The sequence below is a fragment of the Ranitomeya variabilis genome, chromosome 6 (genome assembly GCF_051348905.1).
Source record: "Ranitomeya variabilis isolate aRanVar5 chromosome 6, aRanVar5.hap1, whole genome shotgun sequence".
NCBI lineage: Eukaryota > Metazoa > Chordata > Amphibia > Anura > Dendrobatidae > Ranitomeya > Ranitomeya variabilis.
This window is the reverse complement of record NC_135237.1, coordinates 52,704,279-52,728,423: the sequence shown is the minus strand read 5'-3', so window position 1 is coordinate 52,728,423 and position 24,145 is coordinate 52,704,279. Positions and strand designations below refer to the sequence as shown.

General features: G+C 39.9%; 1 protein-coding gene across 5 annotated transcripts in view; it reads right to left on the bottom strand.

The window, feature by feature from the left end:
- ZEB1 (zinc finger E-box binding homeobox 1) overlaps nucleotides 1–24,145 on the bottom strand; it is a 145,216-nt gene that overhangs the window by 46,719 nt on the left and 74,352 nt on the right. For all 5 annotated transcript variants that reach the window (XM_077268481.1, XM_077268483.1, XM_077268485.1 and 2 more), the window contains exon 2: nucleotides 5,599–5,793. In XM_077268481.1, coding sequence (XP_077124596.1) covers nucleotides 5,599–5,793 — 195 coding nt within the window. The remainder of the gene's footprint in view (nucleotides 1–5,598; nucleotides 5,794–24,145) is intronic.

Below are 24,145 nucleotides of genomic sequence, written 5' to 3'. Positions count from 1 at the left end.
TTTATACATATATTTATAGAGCGCGTTTTAAAATGCATCACAGTAAGAATGCTATACAAAAAACAGAAATGATGAGCGACAGAAGTGTTAATAGTTTGCCTCTTGTTAACTGAAAAATATTGTTCACTCCCTTATTATTTTTTAGAACATTCTTAACTTGCAGCAATTTTTTTTTTTTTTTTTTTAACACACACACGCCTAAAAACACTCTTACAGGGGTTGCCCAGGTTTGTGTGAAAGTCTGCAGTACAATGTGACTGCAAGAAAAATAGAAAATCACGGCACTCCTACAGTAGGAGTACCGTGACTTTTTTTTATTTTTCATTAATATTGGAGTAGTATCCCATCTGTGCACCCTTCACTGAGCAGTGACTTGTAACCTCTCAAACTCCATACCTGACTGCAGACTCACAGCGTGCGCACTGCACACAGTCAGCATTCTCTGATGCCTGCGGCAAAAGTGGATTGTCACGTGACCGCAAGTATCTGATTTGCATACACGCGGTCATGTGCTAACTAGAAGTGCATGGCATTGCTAGACACATATTTCTAGTTAGAATGTGGTCAGAAGTATCCAAATCACATACTCACTCTCACTGCCAGCACCAGAGAATCCTGACAGTGTGCAATGCGAGCACTGTAAGGATGCTGAAGTCTGCAGTCACATAAAATGACTGCAGACTTTCATCACAAATCTGGAGAGCCGCTTTAAAGAAAAGAATTATAAAAATAAAAAAAAATAAAATAAAAATCTATCGCTAAATGTTAAAGAGGTTGTCTACTACTTGTACGCTGATGTCCTATCGTTAGGATAGGTAATCAATGTGTGATCAGCCGGGGTCTGACACCCCCAACCCTCAGCTGCCATCACTGTCGGCAGCGGCAGGCAGGAAGTACTTACTTGCAGAGCTGGCTGTGTGCTTGTTGTGGCCGGCGCTTGTTACTGCACATCCGCCTCCCATTGATATGAATAAGAGGTGCATGTGTAGTACCCTGCGGCGGCCACTAGAAGTAGATGATCAAGCTCCGCAAGTAAGTACTTCCGACCGGCGGCCGCTGACAACAGATGATCGGCGGGGGGTGCCGGATATCAGACCTGGGCCGATCAGACATTGATAACCTATCCTAACAATAGGTCATCAATATAAAAATAGTGGTAATAAACCCCATTTTAAAGACTTTTTTCCTTGTGGTATTTGATGCCTTTTTGCACCAAGTTGTTCAAAACAGCACACACAGATTGATGAATTTTGTGCAAAATTAAAGATGCTGGGTTTTTTTGTTTTTTTTTCTTTTTTTTACACAGCAGAAGGTTACGACATTTCAAAATGTTGCAATTGATTGGTCTAAAACATCTGGAAACCCCAAAACCTCCTCATAATATGAAACAAAAATAAAACAGATCTAATTAATTAAAATTTAAGTAAAGGAGCAAATTAAATAATTCATAAAGCGCAAACAAAAGTCACTATTCAAGCCATTTTTTCTCCAGCAAAAATGGTGCAAAAGACAATGAATGGAGTTTCTAAAGTTTGGTTTCACACGTCAGTGTCTCCGGTACATAGGAAAACTGTCACTACACATACCGGAGACACTGTGTGGTGTATGATTTCATTAAAATACTTAATTCTCACTGTGCGTGTTTATTTAACCCTTTAGAAACTATAGGATTAGTAACGGAGAGGTGTCTTACTGACACCTCTCTATTACTAAGCCGGGCTTAATGTCACCTTACAAAAGGAAGGTGACATTAACCCCTCATTACCCCAATTGCCAATGCTAAAGGACAAGTGGGAAGAACCTGGCAAAGCACCAGAATTGGCGCATCTAATAGATGCACCTTTTCTGGGCAGCTGCTGGCTGCTGTTTTTAGGCTGGGGGGGCCCATATTCATGGCCCCTTACCAGCATGAGAATAGCAGCCTGTGAGTTTTGCCGGGTTGGTTTAAAAACATAGGGGGACCCCACACCATTTACACTTCTTATTGGTCAGGGGGGTTTTGGTCCCTATGAAGCAGATGACCACAGAGGTAACAGTTACCTCTGTACCCCCTGCCTCTGGTCATTTCCATAACCTGAATTCCAATTTATTTTTTTTTCAATAATTTTGGCACTATAATTAAAAGAGAAACTCCATTGAATTTGTACTAGCAGAGCAAAAATAAAATGGTTTCATTTTTTTTTTTTTAATAAGAACCACACCATTGTTTCAATTCTAGAAAATCTTGATGTAGACCAACTCAATGTTGAATAGTTTGGTTATGACAGCAAAACTCAAAAAGCAGCCCGCCTAAAAAAGGTGCCAAGTTCAATTAATAGGAAATATATAAGGTTTTCAAATAATTTAAAAAAATAAAAATAAAAAAAAATCAATACGCCAAAAGGTGGACAACCCCTTTCACAATAATATATACATACATATATATATATATATATATATATATATATATATATATATATATATATATTTATTTATTTATTTATTTTTTCAATTAAAAGCATGCAATTGGGACTAAAAATCATGTTTGCAATAGGGTTTGGTTTACAAAGAATTTGCTAAGAAATAAAGTCTGTAAAGATCATACGGTGCAAAATTTTTATGAAACTTAATTTTAAAAATACATTTTAGCCCCAGATAGAAGTACCGTATTTACTTAAGTTACCAAAAGGTTGATGAACCATTTAAGTGGAACCTGTCGTTAGGTCCTCGGACACTTTTAAAATGGCCCTCATGAACATTTATTCTTATATTCCCCAAATATATTTATTGTAATTTAGAACTTTACACATTTGAGAACATTTTACCTCGCTGAATAATCCATTAGGACTAGTCCGGTGAGACGATTGCTCACTTACACTAGTTCAGGTTCAGTACCAGCAGTCATGAGCCCTGGATGTGACAGTCTTGGCACTGCCCGGTTCTGCCAAAAGCCAATTGCACAGCTTTCACAGGTGAACAGATTTGTGGAAGAGCAATGCAAGGACGGTCAATCACATCCAGGTGGTGTGACTGCAGCTAGCCTAAGTTAGGGGACCTGACAGGTTCTCTTCAAAAATTGAACCTGTCAACTGATTCATGCTACCCAAACAACGAGTAGTATGAATCAGAACCTAGCTGCACAATTGTAGACAAGAAGATCCACTGCAGATGTCTGGGCAACCGTTTTGCACTCGACAACACTAGGTCATATACTGTGGGCAGTCTACGTGGCCTAACCGTGGTAAAACGGCCTGCAGCGTCTCCAAATTTGTCTCTTAGGGCAGAGTCAGACAGCCGTATTTCTCGTGCGAGAATCGCACTGCACTGCACGGACTGGCCTGGCACCTCTCCTGACCTGACCAAGACAACATGATGGACTACAATGCAGCTGTCAAGCTCAGGTCAGGAGAGCCGAAGCCAGTACGAGGTTTACGATGCGATGCACGAGAATTACGGCAGTCTCACTCTGCTTTATAGAGCAGATGTAAATTATCGGAACCTGGAATGGGGGCTGCCAGCAGTGGATCTTGAGGATTTCCATGTCCAAGTGAATTCGACGTAGCAGAACATTCATCAGACAACCATTAATAATCTCATCGATCACAGCCAAGCCATTGATGTTTAAATCGGAATGTTTTGAAAATGGTTTACATTTTTGTTTTTTATTTTAATCATTTTCATATCACCAACGTGTCTATCCATTTTTCCTTTCCATAATTCCAAGATTTTTTCTTTCCATAATTCCAAGATTTTTTTTCTTATTGGTGCAGCAATTTCAATGCTGACGAGTGTATGTTCTGTACATGATTACGGTGGCGGCCTTCTTGCCTGTGCTGCTGTTAAAGGTATACATTTCTCATTTAAAGTCAGCCCATCCCATGTCCTCTTTTTGCCTTTTCGCCACCTCCTCAGTTCACATCTGTGTTCTATTCCTTCTGCTTTTAAAATGGCCGTAGCAGAGATAAGGCGGTTGAATCGTGGCTTAGACTTAAAGTCAATGCAGTCGCCATCTTGGAAGCAGAAGGAATAGAATGCCAATCTGCGAAAAGAAGGCAGCGAAAGGCAAAAGGAGGGCTTCAGATAAGGTGACGAGACATGAGAAATTTATAGTTATTTTCTAGTCATCACCTTTACAGCATTCCGAGATGTGCTATAAAGCAGCCACATGGACCGTAGGAAAGAACAGACTAGAGATACTCATTGACATCCATAAGAGTTTTCTAGGCATTCTCTGTGCAGAGGTCCTTGTGCAGGGAGCGGGCGGATGGTGAGCTGTGGATCCTGTAGGTTTTATTTTTTTTTTATTGCAATCCTGCCTATAATAATGAAATTATTGCAGAGAAGTGACTGTTACAGAGTAGGAAGTGGAAACCTATTGTGAGCATTAGTAAGGAAACTAAGATTTTTTTTTTTTTTATTTAATACAGACATTGACATGAAAAAAAAAATAGCTAAAAATAATTATCTAACTCTAGGAAGCTTGTGCCGCTTACTGAATAGCTAAGCTTCATATGTGTAAAAAAAATAAATAAATAAAAAATAAAAGTATAAAGATTGGCCGATACACACGGGGCAGCCAACAAGTGGGGAGACAGCGTTTTCTTAGAGCAGGTGTGCACAACCTCTTCTGATCAGAGGACCACCTTGTGACATTCAACCACTCACAAGGTCCACCATGAAACGTAAAGTGGTGGTTGCACATGGAAAATCTATTGGATACTAAGCTCCACTGTACTGAAATAGTGGGGCCCTAGAGCACAACAGGGTAAGAAACTGCAGAGATCTGAAAATTAAGCCGCGTGTCACTCCTAGACCACGGACTATGCGCTCTGCATAGAGGAACTAGAAGAGTGATCGACAGAATTTCAGATAGATTGCAGTGGCAATAATCCTGGAAGAATTCTCTTTTTTCTTTTTTTTTTTTTTTTTTTTTAACCATTTTTGTGGTTTTCTCTAACTGCCTCTTCACACACCTGTTTATACCGGCAAGGAGCGTGGGAGCAGATGAAAGATTGCTAATAAAAGGGTCGCACAGAAGGGAAATGTTTTAACAGGTGGACACATCATATCGCGTGAGATATTACTTATTAATAAAAGGGGTTTAAATGTTCAGGCCCAAATTTTTTAAAAGTTCTCAGAATAAGTTGCAATTTTACAAAACTAGTTACAGCAATGAATAAGACTTAATGTCATTGTTTTTTTGTGGTTTTTCATTTGCTTTTTTGTTTAACAACTTCTTAACTTAAGAAAGTTAGTTAAAAAGTTACTAAGTAAAGAAAAAAAAAATTGGAGACTGTTTGGCATCGGCTTCAGATTGCCTCAGATTTAAAGCAACTTTTTACCAACTTATGTTCACTTTTTCATCCAATATGTTTTAGTACAATAAGGTGTGTACATTTGGCTTTCATGACATTCAAGATTATATGTAGACATTGTGCAAAAAAAAAAAAAAAAAAGTTTGGATATACTGGACGTCGTCAGTGCGGCATAAAAAGAGATAGAAGGTTTATGAAAAAAAAGAAAAAGAAATAAAAGCACTGTTCACCAGGGTAACATGCACACAGTTATTTTTTTTTTTCCTTTGAGCATTTAAAAAAAAAAATAAAAAAAAAATGATACCTTCATCGTCCCAAGAAGTTTGCTTCACACTTTCGCTGCCTTCTGCTAATACTGTTTGGTCGGTTGGCAAGTCGTCTTCTGGCACGCTGCCCTCGCCATCTGCCGCATCTGTAACACTTTCCTCTTCCACTATGTGTAATTTGTCTTCATCATCGGAATCAGAATTTGCGTCTAACACATTATTGTAATTGGTAACTGTGGCAGAAAAAAAAACAAAGATATATTTTTTAAAGTCAATGTGTTATACAACAACGATGCGCTAAAGTCATAATAAGTATTACAATGAGATCATGTGGCACATTAACGAAAGCACCAAAAACAATTAGCCATTTTATCCCCGAACACTGTGGATTCTGAACTTCTAATTGGTATATTCACAAAAAAATGAGCAGTCACCTCCGCACTCATTTTCAACGATGCAGGAAAAAAAAAAAAAAAAAAAAAACACTCCTCCCCTCCCCCCCCAAAAAAAGCACCTGTTTTTTTTTCTAAAGCACATGAAAAAGTGAATGAAAAGAAATGATAGTAAATCACATCTGATTATATATATATATATATATATATATATATATATATATATATATATATATATATATATATATATATATATATATATATATATATATATATATATATATACACACACACACTCACTGGCCACTTTATTAGGTACACCTGTCCAACTTCTTGTTAACACTTCATTTCTAATCAGCCAATCACATGGCGGCAACTCAGTGCATTTAGGCATGTAGACATGGTCAAGACAATCTCCTGCAGTTCAAACCGAGCATCAGTATGGGGAAGAAAGGTGATTTGAGTGCCTTTGAACGTGGCATGGTTGTTGGTGCCAGAAGGGCTGGTCTGAGTATTTCAGAAACTGCTGATCTACTGGGATTTTCACGCACAACCATCTCTAGGGTTTACAGAGAATGGCCCGAAAAAGAAAAAAAATCCAGTGAGCGGCAGTTCTGTGGGCGGAAATGCCTTGTTGATGCCAGAGGTCAGAGGAGAATGGGCAGACTGGTTCGAGCTGATAGAAAGGCAACAGTGACTCAAATCGCCACCCGTTACAACCAAGGTAGGCCTAAGAGCATCTCTGAACGCACAGCGCGTCGAACTTTGAGGCAGATGGGCTACAGCAGCAGAAGACCACACCGGGTACCACTCCTTTCAGCTAAGAACAGGAAACTGAGGCTACAATTTGTACAAGCTCATCGAAATTGGACAGTAGAAGATTGGAAAAACGTTGCTTGGTCTGATGAGTCTCGATTTCTGCTGCGACATTCGGATGGTAGGGTCAAAATTTGGCGTTAACAACATGAAAGCATGGATCCATCCTGCCTTGTATGGAGCATCTTTGGGATGTGCAGCCGACAAATCTGCGGCAACTGTGTGATGCCATCATGTCAATATGGACCAAAATCTCTGAGGAATGCTTCCAGCACCTTGTTGAATCTATGCCACGAAGAATTGAGGCAGTTCTGAAGGCAAAAGGGGTCCAACCCGTTACTAGCATGGTGTACCTAATAAAGTGGCCGGTGAGTGTATATATATGTATGTATATATATATATATATATATATATATATATATATATATATATATATATATATATAGAGAGAGAGAGAGAGAGAGAGAGAGAGAGAGATCTCTCTCTCTCTATATATATATATATATATATATATATATATATATATATATATATATATATATATATATATATATATATATATATATATATATATATATATATATATATATATATATTTTAGATCTCGCCCCGACATGTGATATAATACAGAAGTTTAAACTATTGTTGAATACATGCAAATGTTACAAATTTTGCCAGATACTTTGTTTTTGTAATTTATAATCCAATACAGGTTACAAACAAAAAAAAAACAAAACATAAAAATATAACATTTTAGGGTATGTACCCTAAAAAAGGAAACAAAAAAAAAAAATCTAAAAAATAAATAAAATACAAATTAGCTACCACGCTTTGGAAAAAAAAAAATCTCTAGCAGTAAGTGACCTGAGGTGCTGATTTTTTTGTGGGGGAATTTTTTTAAATGTATTTTTAGAAGCAGGAAAAATAGGAGATTCAAACTTGTGTTACATATATTTTTTTCAATATTGTTAAAAAAATTAAATATGTTTTTTAAGTCTTCATAGGGATATGTGATCGTCTGATCGCTAGTTCCATATACTCCCAATACCATCGTATTGTAGTATGTAGCTACGGTCATGGTTTTTGATGAAGCCCAGCCTGCACCCAACATGCCAACCTTAGGAAGGCACACAGCTGCCTTTACACCCTGCAATCTCCTCACTGGAGGGGTGAGTGGTTTCACGGGTGCTCCAAACGGCACGCATCTTCAATCATGCTGACAGACAGACAGCAGCATCAGCGGTGATCAGAGCAAGGTCCGGTCGCTGCTGTTGTAGGAAGATGCTGGCTGTGTAATACAGCTGCCACCTGCCGGGTATGGCGCACTCAACACACTCCACACATGGTCAGCGGATGTTGGGGAAGGGATTGAGACGTTTTAACTGCAGATTTCATTTGATACAATGTAAAAAATAAAAATAAAATCTGCAACAAAATAATAGAAAAAGCGTAATTTTTCCACACAAAAAAAAAATTATATGCAAATTAAAATAAAATATAGTACACACTGCTGCATGTGAAAAAGTGTTTTCTTTTTCTTGTGCTGTGTGTCAATTGGTTAGTAAAGATTTCCTGATCAGACCAACACAATAACACAGTAATAGAAAGCTGCTGTGACTTACACCGTATTGATATGAAAATTATTAGAAAATAATTATTATTGTTTCATCCTCAATTACAAGTTTGGTTATTATTTTTCAAAAGCCAAGATTATATTAACCTCTTTTAAAGGCGAATTACTGCAAACCAGAAGAAAAATAAAGACAAAAATGTCAGTGTCATAACAAAACAATTAGAACTTACTCAAGAGCATGACAGTCAAGGAATATAATATATTATATATATATATATATATATATATATATATATACACACACACACACACACACACATGTACACAGACACATACATTCTTTTTAACAACTTCAATCTCACAAATTTGTAAATAAAAGCATACTGACACCAATTTCCTACTCCCGATTCCACAGCAGTCTTCATTAGAGCCATAATTCCAACCACTGTCAACTCGCCCAATGATGCAAACAGTAGTTTCCACTGTTATATCACGTAATATCCCACTTAAACCCAATCAGAAGAGGTTTTCGGTGGACATGAAAATGCGGCTTTTTCCTTGGTTAACACAAAGCACAGGAGCTATGTATTTACTTCGGAGCAGAGGTAGCAGTTGCACCCAGACTGTGGAGTGTGAGAAGTCCTAAAACATCCTAGGAGTAGAATCTATAGCAATTCATTATTATAACTAAATGGCAGTAGAGGATGGCCAAATTATTTTTTGGGGACCAGAAGCCTAAAGTTAAGCCTTTGCTTAACTAACTACATAATGAAAATGTATAAAAGCTTTAAAAAGTAACACAGGATCCACCAATGGCCATTGATAGTGTATGGTGTCAGCATTCTCCGATGCTGGTAGTGGGCGTCATATGACCTCAAGTATGTGATATGCATACTTCCTGCCACATTCAGACTAGACATGTTGGGCCTCGTTAGTGGAGACACGGGGGTCAGCGGGTGCTCTAGTCCGCTGGCTCGAGACCGCATGGACCAGGAATCATTCCATGAAATGCTCGCTCTCCTGTTACTTAAGTATGAATCTAAAATGGCCCCAGTGGCCAATGTGAAGACTGCAAGATATGTATTTTATAAAAAAAACAAAAAAACAACACAATAGATTGTAATATGAAAATATATAAAAAGCAATTCAATATTGTAAACATTAAGTGATAGGTGAGGAGGGAACACCACATTTTATTTTTTTTCCCTAAATACATTTAAAACATAAAAGTAATATCTGGAAGATGCATTCCATTTAGGCACCATGTGCAATGACCAGCCATAATGACTGACCGTAGTCGGTATAGGACGTGTGAAATCTCTTCAATACGACTTGTCTTCATTTTTTTAGGATAATTCCGCTGCTCTTTATGAAAAGTAAAACTGCCATCGCTGCTTTTAGAGTAGTTCAAGGGTACCAAGCGGCTGCTGACACCGTCCTAAATGTTGATATTATTCAGCACATTACTGTATTTTACGAGAGTCCAATCCCATTTATGCTTCCTGGAACTCAGGCTTCTTTATTGACCTCTTCACTTTCCAGCCTTCGGGCCATTTCTTTTACTTTACATCACTAGCTCTGATACAATTTATTCAGTAAAATGCATTTTATACGCTCCTGGTGCGCCCAATACAAGCACAGCTACGTTAATGAAACCGAATAACCTGGGAGAAGGGTTACAAATAGCTGAAAATGTTAGGCTTAGGTTCACACTTGCATTAAGGCGGAAGCTATATTAGCATAAAGAAAAAAAAAAGATCCAATGTTGATCCAGAAAAGTAGGACGAGTGTCCTGCGAGTACAATGTGATTTTTTTTTTTTTTTTTTTATCAACCGACTTCTGTTTGCAAGTTTTTATCATCTTTTATATACAGTAATTCTCTATGCCATTTAAAGCAATCTTATATACAGAATAGATCGAATAAATAAGATAGATGTCCTGTAGATATTTAATGTCACAAGTCCCCTACACATAATAAACTAGCACTCTTTAGTGAATTTAAAGTGGCACAAAAAGGTGTTTAGCCTTTTTAAACCTATTATTTTTTTTTAAAAACAACATTCTCACTTTTTATAACCAGCTGAGGGAAAGCAAACAGCTGGGGGCTAGTGTTATTATTCTGAGAAAGGGCCACTGCCCATTCATCAAATCTCAAAACCACTAATATCAACCCGCAGTAGTCTGCATAGCGTTTACGAATTATTAAAAAGGAGTGACACCCCGCCCCCCCCCCCCAAAAAAAAAAGGAGGTGGGGTCCCCTATATTTTTTAATGACCAGCAAAGACTAAGCAAACAGCTGTGGGCTGATATTAATAGGCTGGTAAGAGGCTATGGATAGTGGATGTAGTAGAGTCTGGGATGGTCGCGAGATCTCTTTAATATGAAATTATGGAGGACCCTTATGTATTACTTTTTGGATGGTATTAAATTGGTAAAAAAGGGTAATTATCGAGGAGTGCTTTTTACAATTAAAGGACTTTTTCCTCTTTGTGTGTTTATTTTTTGACTACAGGGATAGTAATGGGGGTGTCTTATACTAACCCATAGGTATCTGACTGACATCTTTATCTATTCTGACGGTTTGGGCTGTGAATTACTGCACTTGGTTGATGAAATGCCAGGTTTTCCTAAAGATGGGTGCGTTTATATATATATAAAAAAAAATAAAAAAAATGTATATACTTTTTTTGAAAAAAATTTGTGAAAAAAAAATTATATATTTTTGAGAAGTATAATTCATATTGAATATTTGTCTGTGTCTTCACATGGCCTAGGTTCATGTACATGTGCTGTTGATATATATATATATATATATATACACACACACATACACAAATATACATACATAGAATACTCAGGGGAGCTGTGAGAATATTTTAGAAGAGCAAAAACTGGAGAAAGGTTCTCTTGTAAAGTTTAATATTAGCCACATGCTAACGTTGGGTCTTATTGGCACGTGGGTGCCAATCTTGACAGTTGGATGGCTAATCTTTGGCGTGTCTAGGCCTATCAACTTCCTAAGCCCACAGTAAATTTGATATTGGAATGAGAGGCGCCACTGTCAGGCCGGCACTAAAAGCTTATCTATTAAACTGCCCACGAACCTCCAACCCAAAAGATGATCGCTTACATGTTCGTGATGGAAGAATCAGATGTCAGTCTGGAGATTATAAACAAGCCGTCGGAGATGACGCACCCAGTTATTTTTGGAGCAGTCTTGCAAGCAAGATGACGACATATCAGAACAATGTTTTACTACTACACTGTGACAGCGCACTTCACAATATACTATTCAGGGATACATTTAAAAAGGAAGGCACTAACCACAAGGCTAAGTTCCCAATGGGCAGCAATCTGCTCTAAAAATTTGCATTATCCCAACCCAGGTGTAAGGAATAACGTTCTTCCTTGTGGAGAATGCCAAGCAAAGCCTGGCATGTCAGGAGTGAGGAGACTTATAGGCCATGCATGCTCCTCTGGGAAATTAAATATGCAAATTTGGTCTTCAGAGAGGAAGACGACTAGAACTTTAGCGCCACCTCTGGAGTTCTAGTCCTCTTCCTCCCAAAAGTTTAGATTGTACAAAGGATCCAAGGAAAGAAACATCTAGTAGTCTCTTGAAAACCAGTGCTGCAGTGTAAAGCATGCTAATGGTAACAGGATATGAGCAAGAAACTGACATTATCAGATAAGTCTTGCACTGCTCCTATCATGCTCATGGTAAGGCCGACCAGATCCTTGAGATAACGGGTAGCCAAATTTTTGTTCAGCAGATTGCTCTCTCTGGGCTCCCCCCATATATATGAGTGCATTAACATATTTTCAATGGGGAGAGAGAGGGAAAAAAAATAAAAACCAACACCAACAACCCCATCCTTCTCTCCTCGAACATCTGTTGGGGAGATTTGGGAAGCTACACACATAAGATGGCTAGACGGTCCCACCAGAAAACAAAGCTTGGCGGATTTTCATTCAGTGCGCATGTGGGCCTCAAGGTATGCCAACAGAGGCCAAAATGGCCCTTTTTTTGGGGGTGAAAGGGGCTTATGGCTGCATTTGTTTGACATACGATAAATTTGCAAAACACAATGTGAACACAACCTTATTTGGTCTACAATGATTGCTGTAACTGAAGTGGAGTCATAGATCATACTGACACTAAATGTAAGATGGATGTAAGAACGATGGTCCTCCACCATTCTGATGGTGGGATGGAGATAAGCAGCTGCCATTTACAATAACATTGGATAGATTAAAATCCAACTCCATGGGAAATTAGGAATATCCTGTATCAATGGGAAAAGCTGGTAATCTTGTTAATAACCAAGAAAAACCAAGACAAAGAAGACCAAGAAAACTACTATTTACATAAATGGGAAGGACCTCAATCTACAACTACACAGAAGTTAAAGGGTTATTGCCATCTTCACAGATGGATATTGTTGGATAGAACACTTTACTTTTGTTTACATCTTGTTGCCTAGGAGAACGACCACTGCAGCTGTCTAGCTTGAAAGCACTGCACAGAAACTAGTCGGCAGGAGATAACAGTCTTCCAAAAAGTTAATAACTTAAGAACAGCTGAAGATTTTAATATGCAGAAAATTGCAGAATTGCGTGCATATACAAGCACTATCCAACCGTACCCATTTTTATAAGTTGGGGATAACTCGTCAAAGCCTTGAAGAAAAGCAAGCCGTGGACACATGACGTATTCCCACATGCACGGAGAGATGGATCATTTACACAGTTCAGAGTTGCAAAAACATATTTTCGTGAATAAATAATAGTGCCAATGGAAAAAGAGACACGTGAACCGCCGGAGGGACGAGAAAGCCAATTATTTCACGTCTCTCTTCTCAACTAGAGCCAGGTAAATGAATCATTTAGTCCTTAGAAGTATAAAATTCCAATGCTTTATAGTGTACACATTAAAGAAAAAAAGGATTGAAACCGTTCACCGCAGTGAAGACCGAGAGCCGAGATCTATTTTCATGATCCGTGCACAGTATATACAGGCTCGTACTTCACACCATTAGGTTTTCACCTCCCGACTATATTAGCTGTGATGTAGGGGAACGCTGGAAAAAGCATTCATGCAGTAAAGTACAGAACAGAGGATAATGGTCCTGGTGCAAGCAGAATATTAATCTGGTTGGGACGGTTAATTAAAAGTCTTAACAGGAAGATGAGAAACTTGTCAGCAAAATTTCCTAATTTCTTCAGAATTAGTATTAACTACTCGTGCCCTAAAGACATGAAAATTCTATAGAATTAATGATACCTGACCGGTGACATTATTAAATATTCTTAATTATTGTACAATAAATATACAAGTCGGCATTGTAAGATTAGAGGTGACCTAGGATGATTGGCTGAACCTTATGTCACCTTATTAGTTGACCAAACTGGCCAATCCATCATCAGTTGTATATGGATAAATGTCAGAGAAGATTTGGGTAATTGGAACATCAACAGCTCAGTACGATTAGTGTCGCAGCCCCTGCCCCCTCCCTAAAACGAGGCGCCATCAGTGATGCTCGTTCTAGAGCTGGGCTAGTTTTAGGGGCTGGGCTAGTCCTGCATGATGTGCACAATGACAGTGCGCTCTCTGTTGCTGGCTCAAATCATCAGTGAAGAACTGGAAACACAACGCGTTTTCAGAATACCCGACATGCAGAGCCCAATGACATCCCTTGCAGGATGGAGTTGGTCTCTGCACACTGGGTATTCTGACTACGCACTGTGTTGCCGGGCTCGTTATTGGTGATCTGAGCCGGCAACAGAGAGCACTGTCATTGTGCATATCATGCAGGGACTAGACCAGCCCCTGAAACGAGCGACACTGATGAGGTCTCATTTTTAAAAGAGGGGGCAAGAGCCTCTGCCCTCTGATGGTGCTTTGTTTGAGTATTCCAGCATGTACGGTGAATCTTAGATGAATCATCATCAAAGAGGAAGTGAAAAAAAAAAATAGGGGAAAAAAGGCAGTTAGTATAGTTAAGGAACTGTAGGGAATTTTTAATTCAAATATATTGGAAAATACAGTTAAGATATGGCACTAAATAGGGATTTAGGAGGAAAACTACTTTGGAATTTGATTTGGACCACCCCTTTAAAGGGAACCTGTCACCCCCGAAATTGAAGGTAAGCTAAGCCCACCGGCATCAGTGGCTTATCTATAGCATTCTGTAATGCTGTAGATAAGCCCCCGATGTAACCTGAAAGATGAGAAAAAGAGGTTATATTATACTCACCTGGGCGGGCGGTCCGATCCGATGGGCGTCGCAGTCAAGGGTCTCCTATCTTCACACTATGACGTCCTATTCTTGTCTTCACACTGTGGCTCCGGCGCAGGCGTACTTTGTCCTGTTGAGGGCAGAGCAAAGTACTGCAGTGCGCAGGCGCCGGGCCTCTCTGACCTTTCCCGGCACCTGCGCACTGCAGTACTTTGCTCTGCCCTCAATAGGGCAGACAAAGTACGCCTGCGCCGGAATAACAGCGTGAAGACAAGAGGACGTCATCGTAAGAAGATGGGAGGCCCCAGACCAGGACCGCCCCTGGGTGAGTATAATATAATCTTTTTTTCTCATCTTTCAGGATACATCGGGGGCTTATCTACAGCATTACAGAATGCTACAGATAAGTCCCTGATGCCGGTGGGCTTAGCTCAACTTCGATTTTGGGGGTGACAGGTTCCCTTTAAAAAAGGAATAAGGGACAACTTCCTGACCGCTGGGAACCCCACCGATCATGGAGTGGTGGTCGATCTTACACATAGCTCCTCCATTCATTCTTAACCGGACTGCTGTAAACATCTGAACATTGAGCATGGCCTGGCTTCGGCCCTCTCATTAAAATGAATGCAATGAGTGCGCAAGATCGACCAGTGCTCCATTCACACTGGGGTCAACATAGCCCTGGCTCAATGGATTGGTGGGGAAGTAATCCTGCATCCGATGGATAGGGAATAGGGAATAACTTCCAATCTTGAATACCCTTTAAGTATTACCTAGTCATATTTTGTTTTCCCCTTTTCTCATTGAAGCCATAGAAAATTAAGTCTATTATGTTTTTATCGCCAATTTTTACTATGCACTCAAAAGTGGAAGCTAGACCGGTTAAATGTTTTTTGTTTGCATAAGCTAGGATAAACTCCCAATATAGATGTTGAATGAATAGTGGCATCGGCCACCCTTATGCTACAATATCTGTTCATGACATATCTGTTGCTATTGAAAAGCTCATTAAAAATTTTTTTTCTGGGGTTTAAGATAAAATAGGCCATTAATACAAAATTGGTGGAAGTTTGACACCCGGCATCCTCACCAATCAGCAGCTTTCCGCTCTGGCAGCGGCCGGATATACACAGTAAATGGAGACCAACAGCACAGCTCCGTTCACGGTGTAGTGGCCATTCTTGGGTACTGCAGTACACCTCCCACCATAGTGAATATAGGAGGCGCTGCAGTACCCAAGAACGGCCACTATACAGTGAACGGAGCTCAGTTACACCTTGCCGATCACAGCTGATCAGTAGGGGGCGCTGCGTGTCGGACATCAAGATCTTAAGCCAGGAAAATAGTGATGGGTGAGTACAGCGATGCTCGGGTGAGTAACGAGTATTACCGAGTATGGTCGCTCATCACTACTGGAAACTTTTTTTTTTTTTTAGTGTAAGATAAATGAAATGACTGCTGCATAATAGTTATGATCCCCGAAAGAAGTGGCTAAAAAAAAAACCCCGAAAAAAACAAAACAAAACACAATGGTAGACCATAAACCATAGATTACACCTACAGACATGTTTTCTTTCTATGCTCAGGGGACAGTGGCGCCTGCTCCTCTGTGCAGCGTGATGTGGCCCGCTCTCCGCCAGCCTCCATTATCCAGCTGTTTGGATGGCGGTGATAACGGCCCCCGGCTGGAGGCATTACATCATACACAGCTTCCCAGATGCAGCCGGGGAAATTTAGCAGAGCCCTCTCTGTAATGGAATTAAAGAGTCTCAGTGGTAATCCTTTAACCCTTTAATGCAAACCGCTCCGCTGGGTTACGCCTGCAAAATCCACGACCGTTCCTCCGATCAGGAAGATGTCAAAACGTGCAAAAATTCCGGTTGCGTTGTTGCAGACAAAAATTAGCGAGCGAGGGCAATCACTGCAATCCTGGGACTAAACGCGTTATGTGCGTGGTCTTCGCGATCTGTACGGGCACTAATGACCTGAGACATGTGTTTACACAGCACAGCATATGGACTGCCCGTACCATCAGAGGTGAAAGGCCCCCAGGCAGCAGGAACAGTTGTGAGAGCGGAGATCTCGCTCCGAGCGGTCACTCCAGCAGCGCAGTCTCACCCACTAATGACCATAGCGCATAAACAAATCTGCTACTTACTTTAATTCATTACCAATTAGTTCCGGCAGTGACAGAAGAAAGAAAAGCGAGCGAATATGAACAATTTTTTGTCCACAGTCAAATCAAAAAAAGTTAGGCATCACTTCACCAGCAGAGGTCTCCACTGATCCAACGTGCAGGGCCCATCTGGTCATTAAGAGGCAAACAAGCTTAGGCGTTAAAGTACACAAGGATAAACTGCAATATCAGTAACCGCCCATAAGCAAGGGTGGCGCTGTTTTTTTGGGAAGAAAGAGGATGAGTACCCTGACTATTTGCAGCCACTGCTCCCTTCTGGTGCAGATGCTGGAAGGCACACCGGGTCGGTAAGCCAAAGTTGCTACGCATACTCCTAATTTTCACCCCACTTCATAAAATCATACAATGTTAGAGTCGGAAGGGACCTCCAGGGTCATCGTGTCCAACCCCCTGCTCAATGCAGGATTCACTAAACCATCTCAGACAGATGTCTGTCCAGCCTCTGTATGAAGACTTCCATTGAAGGAGAACTCACCACCTCTTGCAGCAGCCTGTTCCACTTACTTGAGCTTTGACTTCTTTTTAAAGGGAATGCGTCACCTGAGAAAACTATTTGCCTGCTGATATAGGGTTAATCTGCAGGTAAGTAGAGTTACAATGCTGCTCGGCCACCTTACAGAAAGTGCGACTGCTGGGACAAAAATATATGGACACATGTACAGCTCCAAAAGATTATAATGGGTACAAATTTTATCTGTGAAAACTAAAAATAGGGTTAAGCCTCATTCAGACGTCTGTTTTTAACATACATAATCTAAGTCCTGTGGAAAGGCTCGCCAAAAAGGAGTCGATATTGACTTTTAGGATCGCTACTTCCAATAGGTGGCGCTAGAGTTCTAGGCCTCTCCCCCTCTGAAGAAGCAATTTCATATTTAATTTCCCAAAGGAGAATGTATGGCCTACAAGTCTCCTCACTCTGATACGTCAGGCTTGGCATGTCACTCTCAACAAAAGGGAAACGTTACCTCTTAGATCCCAGTCTTAAGCATCTCGCCTAGCCAAATCAGATCTCATACTTTGCACTGACGAGGGGCAAAAGCCTGAAACACGTGTCTGCAAACTGAAATTCTGGTTTGGTTTTTATCCAAAGTCATACGGCAAAGCTCATTAAAGGGTCGATATTGACTTTTAGGATTGCTCCTTCCATAAGGTGGCGCTAGAGTTCTTGTTCTATCTGAAGAGGCAATTTGCATAATGAGGCTTAAGGCACATTAGAAAGGGTTAAATGGGATGAGAAGAGCAACTGCTTTCTTCAAGAAACAGCACCACTCTTGATCATAGGTCATTACTGGTAATGCAGCTTAGCACATACACATGAACTTCAATATGCCTGTCTACCTGTCAGAACAATGTCTTTCTTAAGGAAATTAAAGGAGACAGGAATCTAAGAGTTAAAAAAAAAGACTAAATACAACAGAAAGGGTGGAAGAAAGTGTTTGTTTTAATTTTTATAGAAAATGGCCATTAAATATATATATATATATATATATATATATATATATATATATATATATATATATATATATATATATATATATTTTTTTTTTTTTTTTATTTTTTTTTAAGCTTATTATAACACTTATCTTATTATTACTAAAAATAAAAACAAACCAAAAAAACAAAAACAAAGTGCATGAAAGAAAAGAAATTGTAGAAGAACAAAAACACACAAGTGCATAAAGAGGAAGCAGAACAGTTAAATGCCCAGAACAGGCCAATGTTACTACATATAGCTCAAACCAATTAGGTAAGCAGTGAAGTGAGGAGGGAGCAGGCAGGTCGGGCTGTGGAGGTATTTATACCAGTCCGGAAACCACTGGCTATAAAAGGTAAGAAGCCAGCAATCCTGACACACTTGGGAGGCCTGCTGATTAACAAAGCTACAGGCCACACAGGAATCAGCCAAGGGAAAAAGAAAGGTAAAGATAAATTTCCTGGACACTGTGCAGCACCTACCATCAGGAATCACAGTCAAGGTTTACAACCTGGCGTCCGGCCAGCATGTGCTCCGCAGACCCAAAAGGCAATGCAGAGCCCAGCGTTTAGCATTCTCCCTCTGCTACAATGTCAACCACTAACATTTTACATTGTCCTTATCATACAGTAATAGTGATTAGCGAGCATGCTCGGGTCAGGTGTTATCTCAGCATGCTCGGGTGCTAACCGAGAGTCTTCGGCGTGCTCGAAAAATATGTTCAAGTCCCCGCGGCTGTTCGACAGACGCAACACATGCAGGGATTGCCTAACAAACCCCAATCCACAATCCGAGAACGTTCGCTCATCACTGTACAGCATTTAATCCACTGCGATGCAACAGACCTAAAAAGTCTGACAATTTTAGATATCACCCGGGAGTAAACTAATTTTTTTTTTTTAACCAGTTCCATTTAAAAGATGAATAAAAATTACATATTATACGAATATATTTTCCAATTTCAATTCAAAACACAGAATAAATTGACAAACAAAACCGCAATATAAATACACAAAATCACTATCCGGTTTGGTTTTCTTACTTTAATAAAAATGAAAAAAAAAAAAAAAAAAAAGAAAACCTGAATACAGATGTTCAATAAAATGACAATTCAGGCACAACAAGGAGATAAATGCATACAGTGTGTTCATTGAACACAATAATACAGCTGTATGCACTGAGCTCCCCCTAGTGGTGGCTGCATGAAGCCAAAAATTTTGGCATTTTTTTTACATGTTTTGACCACTCGGCCACATAGATCCTCATTGATTTTTATTTTTATTTTTTTTAAAGCAGAGGGGATGGGGATGGGGGGGGGGGCAATCGTGTTCAACTAAGCCTTGTTCTCAGAGACTGAGGAAGGACTCGTTATAGAGGCTATGAGCCCATTTTCAGTCACCAAAGAAAGTCGCTTTTGCGCCAAGTGCTATAAAACGACATATTCCATGATCAGTACACATTAAAGGCCATTTTTTACAGCGTAGTTTAGCGTGCATTTTTGCAGCCCATAACTAGAAGGAGCTTTTCCTTGACATTTTCCTTTACATAAAATACCCTCCTAGTTTAGACTTAAAATTCAATTTAATCATCCGCCGATACTGACAATTACAAAAGTGTCTGCAGTATATACGGCCAATTATCCGGTTAGGGTTGGGAACCAGGTAATGGATGAGACGCTGCAGACTCTCACTGACCGGTTGCGTTTCTTATTGCAGAATGTTGGGAAAACCCATTTTTTAAAATTAACTGGATTTTTTTTTTTTTTTTTTTTAATAGAACAGGAAAGGGTCTGACCCCTGCTCTTCTGGCACGTGGGGGTCTGTAAAAACAGGAAGGGCCTCTCTGTGAACCAGAGGTGTGGGTGAGACAGCATAAAGTATGACAAACGTAATATAATTTATGAAAGCTGCAAATTATTCCATCTTATCTCCTTTCCGCTGCTTGCCTTAAAAAAGGTGGTAAAAAAATAAAATTAATGATTAGGAGTCCAAAATGTATTCCCCCCCCCCCCCCCCCCGATTTCTTTTAAGGAACCCTTGCACTAATGATGATGAAGATGTACGATTTAAATCATAATGAACACTCATCAACGGCCTAAATTTAATCTTTGTTCTTATGAAAGATCTTTCAACCACAATAGTTTCTAGGACAATCACTTGTTCTTCGCTTGGCGTCAGTCATTGAACATGTATGGACATTTTGAACGTCCATAAGGTCCAAAACATACATGGCCATCGTTACGTAACAATTGTTCAATCAACAATCTACATCTAACTAATGTGTAAGGCCAACTTTACATGCAAAAATTCACCTTGACAATTTTTTAGTTGGATTATTATTGTGTTTGCACGGTTGTATCCCAGTCTCCGCTTCCTTCCCCTGTGTCCGCCGCCCTCTGTTGTGCTCCACGTCGGGTTTTTCAATTTGGCGTGGATCAAGGACATCATCTCCCTAGACCTATTTAAGACCCATTGCGCACACAAACATCTTGGGATTAAGACGCCTAGTCCTATATTTGCTGTGCTCCACCATCTGCTTGCATTCTTGCCTGCTGGGTTCCACTTTCTCCATCCTGCTGACCTGGAGATTCCTGGTGAGCATTTACAGTCGTTGGTGCCCACCTGCGTTCCTGCATTGACGCCCGGGGTCCGTATGTCCACCCTGACCTAAGGCTTAGAGGATCCACCTCACTTGGCGAGCCTGACCATAAAGAAGACATAAAACGTCATCTAGATCTTAGGTTCTCAATCAGTGGGACACACCACACCTATTAGGGGGCACTTGCAGCTCAGTCTATGATCTTAAACTTGGAGGGTCAGCAAAGTACTTTATTTGATTGAGTGGGTAATTGGCTTATAAGCTCTGGTCTAGGTGAGGGGGTGTTTATTGTGGAAAAGGTTGCCCTATATAGAGGATTCACAGTAGGCGTTTCCTGTAGCCGAGTGGAGGAACTACAGTAACAGTAATGAAAGATGGCATCCGAAATCACGGGCATTCAGAAACGGAATTTCTAAATTTGCAGCAATATTTGTTCAACGTAATGACAAACTACCGTAATGCCCACAAATATAAAATATGGCCATGACCAAGGATATCTCAAGGTAACACCTTACAGGAATCAATGGCACTGAAATTCCAAAATTTACCAAAATGACGCTAATGGTGATGGCTGCCAGACTGCCCGGAACGATGTGCTTCATGACTGGTGTTTTCTATTAGTCGTGAGGCATGGTGTGAATTAGCAGTCTGGATGCTGTCATTGTCTAGGTATTTATGGGTCCAAAACAAAGTCTATTTGTACAGATACTGTATCCAGGACCAGGGCGTAATTAACTACAAAGGAGTGCGTAAATTTACTATTTTTTTTAATAATTTTTAAGAGGCCATCACCTACCTTTAAATAACGGTAATGCTGAAGGGATCATGTTAATGTGTTAAAGCTGAATCAGTGACTGAACTTTTGTCATGTCTCCACCATGAAATCCGAGTATGGGTGAAAGCACTTTAATTCTAGACTTCATGTGTCTGCTCGGACATTCCGTTGGCCCATTCCGGTTTAGGAACAGACAAAATGGAATCAGTGATCTGCTGCATCGTTAATGCAAACCAAAGCAGAGGGAAAAATTGATCGTTATGGGGTGTGTTTGGTGTCAGTTTCTTGGTTCTTTGGGACAGGGAAAAAAAAAAAAAAAAAAAGCATGGATAACTTTTTTTTTTTTTAAATGAACCCTAATTGGTACAAACTTGCGTTAATAAAACTGATGCGGATCACTTATTCCGTTCGTTTGCTCCGAAAGTGGAACAGGCAAATGGAATAACCTCATAACCAAGCATCAACATTGCTTTATGAGGGATAGGTGCTGTCAAACTAATCTTACCCGCTTCTATGAGGAGGCAAGGTCCAGACTAGACCAGGGAAACGCAGTGGCATCGCAGATGGTACCACACAAAAGATTGGTATATAAAATGAGAATAATGCGACTAGGGGAAAGAGTAACTGGGTTAACAACGGGCACAGTGACAGGAAACAGAGTGGTTATTAAATGGAACACACATGGATTGGGTCATCGTTACCAGTGGGGTACCACAGGGGTCAGCATTGGGCCCTCTTTTAAACATTTATTAATGACCTTGTAGCGGGAATACAGAGTAGAATTACAATATTTGCAGACGATACTAAACTTTGCAAGGTAATCAACACAGAGGAGGATAATTTAATGTTTTACACGGGTTCATGAATGCTGAAGGCTTGGGCTGAAAAATTGCATTTGAAGTTTAATGTAGATAAAAGTAAGGGTATGAACCTGGGCAGAGGAAATAAATGTATAATTATGTACTAAATTGTAAAACACTGGGTAAACGGTCCCTGAAAAAGACTTGGGCGTACAGGTAGACGGCAAACTCTACTTTAGTGACCACTGTCACTGGCAGCTGCTACCAAGGCAAATAAAATAACAGGATGCGTTAAAAGAGGCATAAATGCTCATGATGAGAATATAGTGTTGCCTCTATACAAGTTACAAGTGCGGCCACACTTACAATACACTGACAATTTGGGGTTCCAGTGTATGACAAGGACATAGTTACTCCTCTCTGCACCCACTCTAGTTCAGCCAAATTTTTTAGTTTACAAAATCAAAAGGCTTAGGGGTGATCTTATTACAATGTACAAATATATGAAGTGACAGTACACAGATCTTTTTACACTTAGGCCTGTGATGGAAACATCATAACCACAGATGCAGATTCTTTACTGTAAGAGCAGTAAGACTATAGAACTCGCTGCCTCATGATGGAATGGCTGATTCACTGCTAAAATTCAGGAAAGGTCTGGATGCTGTTCTTGAAAACTATAATATTACAGGTTATGGGCATTAGATTCTGTGATCGGACAATGATCCAGGGAATTAGTCTGATTGCTGTATGTGGAGTCTGGAAGGAATTTTTCCCTTAATATGGAGTTTTTAAAAGTCTGCCCCATGGGGTTTTTGCCTTCCCCTGGATCAAAATCGCAGGCTATAGGTTGAACTCTATTGACTTGAAACTGAAAGGGAGAAGATACAGATTAGATATTAGAAAAAACTTTTTGATAGTGGAGGGTGATCAATGAGTGGAACAGGCTGCCACGAGAGGTGGTGAGTTCTCCTTCAATGGAAATCTTCAAACTGAGGCTGGACAGACATCTGTCTGAGATGGTTTAGTGAATCCTGCATTGAGCCTGGAGGTCCCTACCAATTATATGATTCTAACTCTGCTGTCAACCTAAAAAAAAATGAAACCAAGAGTACAGAAACTTAAAAAAAAAAAAAAATCAAGTAGACAGACAATTGGCAGGATTGGTCAGGTACATTCATCATAGAGCATCTCACCAGTAGCACAAACATTCACCCTAATCTGAAGGTGGCCGTACACAGACCGACGTACCGTAGGCCGATCGCTGAACCACTGTTGAAGGAACGGTTATTTTGTGAAGAATTGCTAGATAAACATTGCCACAGTCCTCCAAAAAACATTAGTAATGCATCTCCTCCCCACTCTAGCTTGGCTACAGAGCTTTTCAGGAAGATTGCAGCCATTTTTTTTTTTCTGAATCCTGTACATCTTCTTTAAGCAGTTTTCCTCTTCTAATTGACCGGTTACAAACACTTCAGGTTTACCAGGCAGATATAAACACCATCAGATACTGCTAACAAGTTTATTTTTGCATTCAGTGTGTGGGAGTATGAAACCCAGGCTGAAACTTTCCAAAGTAAATGTGTGACATCTGAGTTACACAAGGGACGGGGCAAACTTCTATTTCAGCCCAATCTTTGTCGCACAAAAGATCTAGGTGGCGCTTTAAGACTTTAGAGGTTTCTCTCCTTGAATGAAGTTCTTATAAATTAAACACAA